Raw genomic sequence first — 9,654 nt, 5'->3', positions numbered from 1 at the left:
GTATTTTTTGTAGCCCCAGAGGGCTCTATGCTTCATTATAGCCGCGTTCCGTCTTCCTTTCGTCTCAAGGTTAGCCTCATGCACCTGCGCGTAGTCTTCGCTGTAGTTCAGCCATACTCCCAAATATTTATACTCTTTCGCGGTTGTATCACAGATTGTATTTCTCCAATTGTCAAACTTGGCGCCACCAAGTGACTTCACCAGGAGCTGTCATGTGACAACATGACGTCAGTTTCGAACGGCGCCAAAAATGCTCTCCCGTTAGAAAGCACGCGTGGTATCGAGACAAGAAAAGTTAGTCTGTAAACGTCCCTGGTTTAAACCTTTCCAAAGCACACATTTGCAAAACAAGAGTTCGTGGTTCCACCACAAAACGACAAAAGCTGAGGCTATGGCCACGGACAGCGCAACTTCATGAACGCTCAACTTGCTCTGGCCACACTGGACAGCCCCCATGTGCGGCGAAAATGGCGACAAAAATACTAACAAGCCGGCGCGTATGCGCTCTCAGAAATATCAGGTTCACCAGCCACTACCCGAAGCTCCTCAACCCGGACATCGAAGCAGAGTACGCGTACACCGAGGTCCCCAACTATCCCCCAATCCTAGACACTTCTTACGAGGCTTGCAAAAGGCGCGTGCGAGACGAATGGCGAGAGAGCGTCAAGGCATTGCCCACTGTTCAGCAAAAGCTCCTGGCGATCGCGGAAAAGGGCCGACGGTACTGCTACGTGATGTACCCAGACTGCTTGTACTACAACTCCCTACCGGCGTACCAGTATGCAACGCGGACGCACTTGATTGATGGACTGCCAGCCGACTACGCGGAGATGGACGTCGAGGAAGCGTACGTTCGACTGAAACCGCACCTCGTCGATGCTGTCGCCACCGAGCTGGAAATGCACAAAAGTGGCGATAAAGGTCGCAAACAAAGCTCGGAGTCAACAAAGCAAAGAAACATAATCTCTAACTTACTGTCAGTGCTCTTGAAAGGCCTGGCCAAGGACGTTCCTCACCTCCAGACCTCGCAGGTTGGTGAAGCTCGAAAGCAGAGATCTGAGCTTGCTTGCAAAAATTGTAAGGGTTACAGGAGGCTTATTAAAAGGCAGATGTGATGACATTACATACACGGCCGCGCTGCAGTGACGTATGACGTGCTTTATTTTTCCTTTCCAAGGAGAATTATTCCATAAAAAAATGCAATTTCTCGACTCCAAAATGCTTACGTTCGTACTTTAATGAACTGTTTAGTCGCTAGAAGTATATATTTTTTTTTTTTCATCTGTCCCCAGTAACATCAAGCAACGTAGTGTAGTAGTCGAAACTTCAGATTTATTTAGTTTTGAGGCATGAACAGGCCTAAAGTTTGTAGGCAAATAAACGTGCAGTACGGTCTCGGTTTATCATATTGTCTGTCAAGAAAGCTGCGTACTAAAACCGAGGTCGACTGTTTCTGCGACTTGTGGTTAGTGTAGTTTTTTAAACTAGTGAACCTTCTCTAGTGGTACAAGTTCTAAGGCCCATTATATTTCATTGTGTAATGACATAGCAGTTGCGCAAATGTGTAACGCATTTTTTTTTTTCTTGTTTCCAGGTGGACTTGACCCCACGTTGCGACTCGTACTGGGAGCATGGCCGATATTACCCCAATATGCGAAGAAAGTACAGAAAGCAAGATACTGTACAAATGCGTTTCCAGTACTGTGATCAACCCGATGCTCAAGTTAGAGTCACGGAACCCCTCACGCCTGTAAGCAAACAGTTTTGACCGGGAGTTCATTACACGTGGTGCCCTCTTTGCGAGCTAGACTGGCTGTATACAAGCGGCTACAAGTTCACTGCTTTTGCTCACTTTTGACTCCTTAGCGGTTTGATTAAATCAGATGTGTGGCCGGGTATGCGTATGCTGAATGAAGAATGGACCTTTTTCCAGTACTAGTCCTCTTAGCGGCGGCCACGGCGAACCTTACTGGCAGTAAGGCAGGCCCCCCAAAATCTTTCGGGGGACTGGTGCACGAAATGCTCTCATCCTGCAGTTCCTGCCGCACCCACCCTTCCTTGTGCCTTTCACATGGTTGTCACGGCAGCAGACGCATGCTCACATGACTAATCTGCAGTAACCAAACCGCCCCTTTTTCTTTTTTTTCTTCATTTTCGTTGCTCCCTCACTGGTAGCCAAGTGCTCGCACCGTGGTCAGCCGCAAACATTTCTGCCCCTTTCCATTGAAGGCCTTTTTTGCGTGCACGTACGAACTCGCTGTGAACTGTCTGAAAAGAGGAAATAAAAACGTGCAGCCCTAGGAAGCACAGCCGCTCCCCAAGCAGCAAGCTGAAAGGGCACCCTATATATTTCGCCCAAGGCTACTGCCAAAAATGGTGGACCGGCAGCCTGCGCATGTGTGGATCGCTGCTGGAAAAAGGTCCATTATCTTCATTAACTCAGTCGTGACCACGGAAAAATGGCCGATTTTGAGTGCTTTGAGAAAACTTTTTTTTTTTCTTGAGCTATTGGGCACATTTAGCATTGCTATGCATGAAATTGTAGCTTATAGACTTCTCTTTCTAACAGATAAGAGCAGTTTTGTAAAAGGTGTAATTATGGACAGTTTATTGGTCAACGAAACAAAAAAAATGCATAAAAAAGTATACACAAAACACAAACAGGCGATTTTACTGAGCCTATAAATTATTTTAGGAGCAAAATGTTTCTACGTTCCTAAGCTATGATGCAATATATACATCAACGCCGTACACCAAGTTCTGGATTTTTGCAGGCCCACCAACCTAATGGCCTGATGGCTGTGCCACTCTGCGAAGCCACTCGAGAGTCAGTCAGTTTCTCTAAAACATGCATCCAAGCATGCTTAATGGTGTTCTCACACCAAATTGTTATCACTGCGGTGGTAAAAAATGAGAAAAAAAAAATTAGCACTCTTGAGAAGCAGGGTGCATCACTTTGCAGCGCTATTTTACACGAGCGCCTGGCTATATATATTGCAGGCGATAACTTGATACAGCGCGGAGCATTTGGCAAAATATCCCCGCCGCATGTTGTCCAGACGCTACGCATGAAAGATATCGCAGTCAGATATTAGGCACATTTTGTTTATAAATACAGCACTAAGTCAAAAACGAACCTTCCCTGGCAGCGCGCCTGTTGAAGTCTGAGGCTGTTGAATGCAGGAGTCTTCATCAGAACTAAAATCTGAAGAATCCACATCGTTGCTGGAGTCATCACTGCTGATGGGGTAAAAAAAAAATAGCAGCAACAGTTGCCGAAGTCCCTGAAACTGCTGTCCGCCTTTGCAGAGCGTGCAGTGAAACAGAACGCCATTTCCTCCCAACTCTCTGCTACCTTGGGTTCAAATTTCACTTGCGACGCCATCTACCCACGCGAAATGTAAACAAACGGCAGCGAAACTGAAAAGAATTGGCACCAATCCACCCTGTGAAGGTGGTTGGAAAGTGAAGCTGTAAATGACACCCACAACGATTACCCATGCGACGTCACTTGACTATAACACATGTGGCTCTTCAAAGAGTGAAACCAGAGACAAGTGAAATGCTCTTAACCCCACATTTATTACTTCAAAGAGATATGCTTTACTAAGGTTAAATCCATGCATGATTCATGAACGGTGGTTGGTTGAGTTGTATTGGTGAAGCACATCAGAGGAAACTCTATGGCATTCAGCGAGAACGCAGGGGGTAAACCCACAGATGCGCTCGGTGATTGCACCGTCTGTCTCTTCTGTATCCGCGTGGGGTCGTAGCGCAATCAGTAAGACAACGGGCTATTGCTGCGTCTCCCTCTTCGTTCAAGGTTTGATTCCTGGTGGTGCCAGTAACTTCTTTTATTTGTTTGCGGGAGTTTCCTGTTGACACCAACGGTCGCGACAGAACCCTTGGGGGGTAGAGTTAAAAAACTTCGCTTTAAAAGGGTGTCCAATGAACAAGCCAGATAGCGTCGGTTGTCCAAATAGCGCCATTTTTACTTTTTGCGGGAGGTTTGAAAACGATGGCATATGGCGTGGTCACGAAAGAGTTAATAGAGGTTAAAAAAACCTTGTTAGGAACATTGAACGGACACATTTTGTAAATTTTGAGTGATAATCATTGTGGGGGTAGAAGCGGTTTTATTAGGGGTCAAACTGCAGTGCAGTGCAGGTTGCTCCAGAAAAACTTGGCTTGCCTCTGCGTCTGTCACCAAGGCATAGCCGTGGAATGCTTATTTCTAGGGATGTTTGTGGGGTAAGTTATGCTGCCCTGTAGTATAAGGCTTCAGTAGAATCACTGCATTCACACAATATGCATGATACAGGCTTGAAGTCTAATGTATTTGATGGCAAACTTTTGTGACACACATCTCTAGCTGCGTGCAATATTTCTAATCCACCTGTTTCACAAGAAGTGGCATCTGTGTCCCCTTGTGCATGTTGTCAGTCTGCTACAAAGAGCTCTAAGAAAGTACTGAACTACATTTGCAGTGCCAACTGCTTAGATGAAGATGTGAGCAGTCAGTGTTTATCTCTGCTTGTATTCACAGGATCTACCTGCATTAATGAGTGTTTGCACAGATCCACACAGTGTTATGTAGGGATCGTGCTGGTTTGTCATAGTAGCAGCATTTCCTTCTAGAAAACCTAGCGATTGGCGAGGAGGTCAAATATACTTGGCCAAGGAAACAGGTGGATTTGTTTTATAAAGTCGGTAAGCTTTGATTTAATACTTGTATTCAATTCTCGAGTGAGTGAGTGAATGAGTGAGTGGGTGAGGCACTGGTATGCCTGAAAATGAGCAATTTGAATTCTTGTCAAGTTATGTGGCAGCTGTGTATGTTTTTTTATGCATTGCCTACCTGGCCTGGACCACTGACGAAACACTACATTTCTGTTGCCTGCGTGGTTTCTTTAAAACAACGTGTTTTTTAAAACAATGTGTGTAAAACAGCAATCTCCATTTGCTGTTTTCGTGCTTAAAAATATGCCCCCAACCATCGAGGAAGTGTGGTGGTGGTGGTTACACTCCATTTCACCTTCTTGAGCAGGTGGTGGGCCTGGATGATCCTCTGGTATGCAGCCAGGAAGTACCAGATTTCCCGTACCACCCATCCTTCATGAAGTTCAAGTGGAGGAACAAAATTCTAACCAGTTTGCCTGGTAAGGAGGAGCGTTCTCCCTGGATTTTCTTTTTTTTTTTAATCGTTTTACTGCACACTTTTTTGACGTTTAAGAGCAGGTTTCTCATACTGTACCAATTTTATGATGTTTATCAGACTTGGATGTCTGGCACGAGCGCTACTGTACAGAGAGTTCACGATTGGCTTTATAGTTCGCACCCTGGGAGCAAGCAGTTGTGCCACACTGTCACGTTCGCGTGCCTGAACTTACCCTTACGCTGCCGTGCGCATCTGTGCACTACTTCAACAGCTTTTACCAGGAGTGGTGCTATTTTAACCCGTAGTCACCATGCACATAATAAAAAGTGCTGCCTTTTGATTCCATGACAGGCAGCATTCAGCCATGCATGTTTCCTTTTCTTGGTGGAAGAATGCAGCGAGGTGCAGTCCTACCCACAAACAACACAGTAGAGGTCATAACTAAGGCTGCATGAACGTTCGAGTACTAACGGTGAGCTTCAAATACAAAATAGCCAATTGCAAGTGCAGTTGTTTGACACCCAGGTTTGCTTCCCACGTGTTTGGATGCCAAGCCTGTGTGGACTAGGAAAAGTTAGTATTGCTTGCCATCAGTGAAAAAAAAAACGTCAGCTCAAAGAAAAAAAAAAAAGATAGCATGTTGTGTAGAGATTTAACTTTTTGCACCTGGTCAGTGTGCCAGCCAAGAGGTTTGTAGTTCTTGGTAATCAGCTTTGCGTACGCCAATGATTACCTTACAACAAAAGAACTATACTGTTTGAGAAAGATATGGTTAACATTTGTGTGTGAAACATTGAGTGCGCAGAGTTTATTCATTTGGTTTTTGTGCAGCTTGAACCCTTGCGGGGGATACGGTTAACCTTTGTGTGTGAAACATTTAGTGCTCAGAGTTTATTAATTTGGATTTTGTGCAGCTTGACCCCTTTTTTTTTTAGGAGGGGGGGCGGGGGGGCAAGTCTGAGCTTGACTGTCGACATGTTCGGCTTTCTCGGCACAATGGGCAAGCCGCCGTCTGTAGAATCATAGAAAAAAAAAGTGCATCCAAGGCTGTAAACTGCACCTGCTCTAGTTGTGCATGTTTCTGATGGAAGCTGATAATTTTTCCTTCAGGCACGTGGCCATTCCACGACTGCAATTTTCCCCTTGTGACCATTCGGCAGCGGAGCGAGCTCACCGGCTGCTACAACTCCCCGTTCCGCACACCTGAAGAAATTCAAGACGCCACCAATGCTGCAGCACTCCTGACAGGCTTTGGCTGGCTCAACGGCGTGGCAGCACAACTAGGTGAGCCTTTTCTAGGTCACTGTACAGCGGTTTTGAACAGCGGTTCTTCGAGAATGGTCATCCGCTTCATTACATGACTGCTCTTACACGACTGACTACATTTGTCACTGGTATGTCGTGAATATGTGTTACGCAAGGGTACTTAGTGGCTGCAGCTTGTAGTTCGGGTTACAAGGCTTAGTTGCAGTACTGCAAGGACTTGTGGATGTACACAAAAGCCCGCAAGGGTTACATGGGAGTACAGTGTGCTTGCAATAAATGTTGCAGGGTTCACGCTCTATGACGAGCCCACGTACCCGCTGGTGGGCCAGGTGATCAACACGGACGGGCAGAACTGGACGTTTGCTGTGTACCAGCTCAACACGCACCAGTTCCACATGGACTTTTATGAAAGCAACCCGCGTCGCAACCTCTGCTGGACCTCGGGCAATCTTCGGCTCTTCGAGGCGTACGAGGGAGGAGAGCTCAAGGGTCTGGACGACGGCGTGTTCAAGCACCTGCTTCGGTTCCTCCTGCGTCGGCCCAGCACTCCAGACGGAGTGGAACTCCGTCCGTACTTGGGTGTGGACGAGCGGAGCGAGGAAGACAGGCAGCTGGAGCTGACGCGCTGGTTGAGGGCGTACGACTGCCGCTTCATCCTGTGGGAAGCCTTGAAGAAGGAAGTGCCCATGTGGGTCAAGATCTACAAGTGGCACCCAGACGCCCCACCCTCGCCCCACATCAAGCTGAAGTAACTGGTGGCAGAGTATGTATTCTTTTTGACTGTTGTTGAATCCAAAATAAAGGCTCTTAGAGCGATTAGAAACAGTTTGCTGCTTATTGGTAAGTCGACGCCGTCCTTGTTGAGAAGGTAGTCTGCGAAGTTTGAGAGAAAGCTGTGTTTGGTGGCTTTTTATGCTAAACTAGGTGTTTTAAACTGTAAGAAATGTTAGTTAGCTTTGATGTGCCGTATTGATTCTAAACACCCCCTTTTTTTCACGATCGCAATGCCCAAAGTTAGGGGGGGTGTATAGATTCGAAAAACATAAATTACCCTCTCCCCCCTTTTCATTTTTCACGGCTGCATCTCGACGAGATGGGCACAAGAAACATTGCTTTAGTTGGCTGATTTTTAAAAAAAAACTACATGCAGACAGTGAACCGACTGCTTACGCCTGATACTCTGTCACTCTCACTGGCACTCGAGCGTGCCCCACTGCTTGAACCGTCGCTCTCAGTATCTCACAGCAGGTCGTCTTCTGTTTCCTCGAAGTCGTTTGTAATTGAACACTTCATAAAATACTTCTCTACAACGTCAGCATGGGCCCCTTTCCACACTTGTGAAATCTACCTCGCGATGGTTGCTTAGAAAAGGGGGTGCTTTAGATTCGCATGCAAACTTTTTTTTCAAAATTTTTTTCCGAAAGTAGGGGAGGGTGCTTAGAATCAAGAAAATACAGTAGTATTCAGTTGTGCGTTCTATTTATGATTCTCTGTATTCTCAGTTATAGAAGCCAGCTTTTACACAAGATAGAGTACACTTGTGAACGGCCATAAGCTTTTCTTGAAATTCCAAGTGAAAATGTATACTGCTGCAATTACATGGAGAAAAACAGCTTTTACAGCAACTATACTCATTTCGTAAGCATCTGCTATACTCTTATGTTCAGCCATGAAAATAAAGCATTTGTGACTTCATATTTCTGCGTTACCATAAAGGTGTATTCGTTCGTCCAGATCCTTTCTCACACCCTAAGGCACTATTAAACCCTAAAACGATGAACAAAGCAGTACAGGGAGATACTTGGTGGGCATTGTTTGAAGTTTGAGAAACACAAATTGAAATGTTTTGAGGAGAGCTTAACAACGCTGGATCACTGCAAGTGGCTGTCTAAGGTGCAAAGGTATGTCGAGATTAAAATGCTGAATAAAGTGTGGAAAAAGGAGTAAGGTATTCTAAAATGATCAGAAAAAGGCAAAGGAGATGGAAAGGAAGATATGAAAAGGAAAAAAAAAAATAGAATCGAGAACATCTATAGAGATGTATCTGGCAGAGAAGTGTGACATCAAAGCGGAAAATCTTTATGATGACTTCAAAGGTAGTGCTTTGGCCATTGTGAAAATGGAGAGCTTTGTAAAAGGTAGAGCTTTAAAATTCTAGGGTTTAAGGCAACACACACAAACTAAACTATGTACAATGCTGTAGAAGGGACTACAATGTATCTGCAATACCGGTGGAGGAAATGAGAGGAGGACAATACAGCATAAAACTACTGCTGCCTGTTAATGCTACCACTCATAATACTATAGCTAAAATGAGAAGGGCCGAGTTCAGCGCACATGTGTTAAAACCCGCGTTGAGTTGGCACATGCCTACACCCTGATCTGAAGAGGACGCTGCTAACAATCTTCAACTGCTGGTGCCTACTCAGAGCCTGCACGTTTCTCGCCTCCCTCCACCTGTAACGTCGTAAATCTTGTCAAGAATTTTGGCAGTGTTGTCCATTGATTAAAGGAGCCATGAAGAGAAAACACAAGTTTGGTTCATTCAAAAGATTGTCTCGTTAGAATCATACTGACACCACTTTTAACGTAAACTTCGCTCAAATAAGCTACATAATTAGGAAAAACGGGAATGGTCATGCGACCCACCAGCTCATTTCCCGCAACAGAACCTATGATGTCACATGAGCTAAGCTCTGCGATTGGCGGAGGCTGGCAGAAGCAGACGCAAATTAGGTAGAGCTTACAAACTAGACAAACGAGCGATTTGCGCTTAAATTTAGGGCACATTCTTTACAAAGCAATAAGAATGATGGGACAAACAGTGGAAGTTACGAAAGCACATGTAAACATAGAAGTACTGATGCGTTCTGCTGTTCGTACTGCGCACAGCATGCTTGGTTTAGCTGCACAGCACTACGGGGCTTGGGGTTGTCTCAGACGACACTGGCCGATTGACGCAAGCAACGGTGTCTTACGTGACCCCATTTGTCGAGCGAGCACTGTTTCAGGGAACGAATATTTTCTCCCAGAACAAAAACAAGCCAGGTTTAAATGCGGGCAAAAACACACCAAACGCTTGCCACGGTATGGTGACGCCATCTAGGTTACGGAACGTAAAGAAACGCGGGAACAAACCAACACCGCTGTACAGGGTGGAGACAACCTTTGAACGGTCCCGTGCCGCCGCAATTGGGCCAACGGGCTCAACGCGTTATTCTTTTCGTTTC

At 45.6% G+C, this 9,654-nt stretch overlaps 1 protein-coding gene across 1 annotated transcript; it reads left to right on the top strand.

Annotated features, from left to right (window-relative positions):
* Positions 1–419: 419 nt before the first annotated feature.
* On the top strand, positions 420–7,250 carry Mrps30 (mitochondrial ribosomal protein S30). Its single transcript, XM_077700125.1, has 5 exons — positions 420–1,031; positions 1,595–1,750; positions 5,048–5,159; positions 6,269–6,442; positions 6,710–7,250. Exons 1-5 carry the CDS (start codon positions 468–470, stop codon positions 7,174–7,176), a joined length of 1,473 nt encoding a protein of 490 aa, XP_077556251.1. The 5' UTR covers positions 420–467; the 3' UTR covers positions 7,177–7,250.
* Positions 7,251–9,654: the final 2,404 nt, after the last annotated feature.

This window comes from Haemaphysalis longicornis, unplaced genomic scaffold, assembly GCF_048455015.1.
Source record: "Haemaphysalis longicornis isolate Haplotype H1 unplaced genomic scaffold, Haemaphysalis longicornis Haplotype H1 scaffold_2, whole genome shotgun sequence".
NCBI lineage: Eukaryota > Metazoa > Arthropoda > Arachnida > Ixodida > Ixodidae > Haemaphysalis > Haemaphysalis longicornis.
Note: the sequence above shows the minus strand (reverse complement) of the source record. Positions and strands in the feature narration are given on the sequence as shown.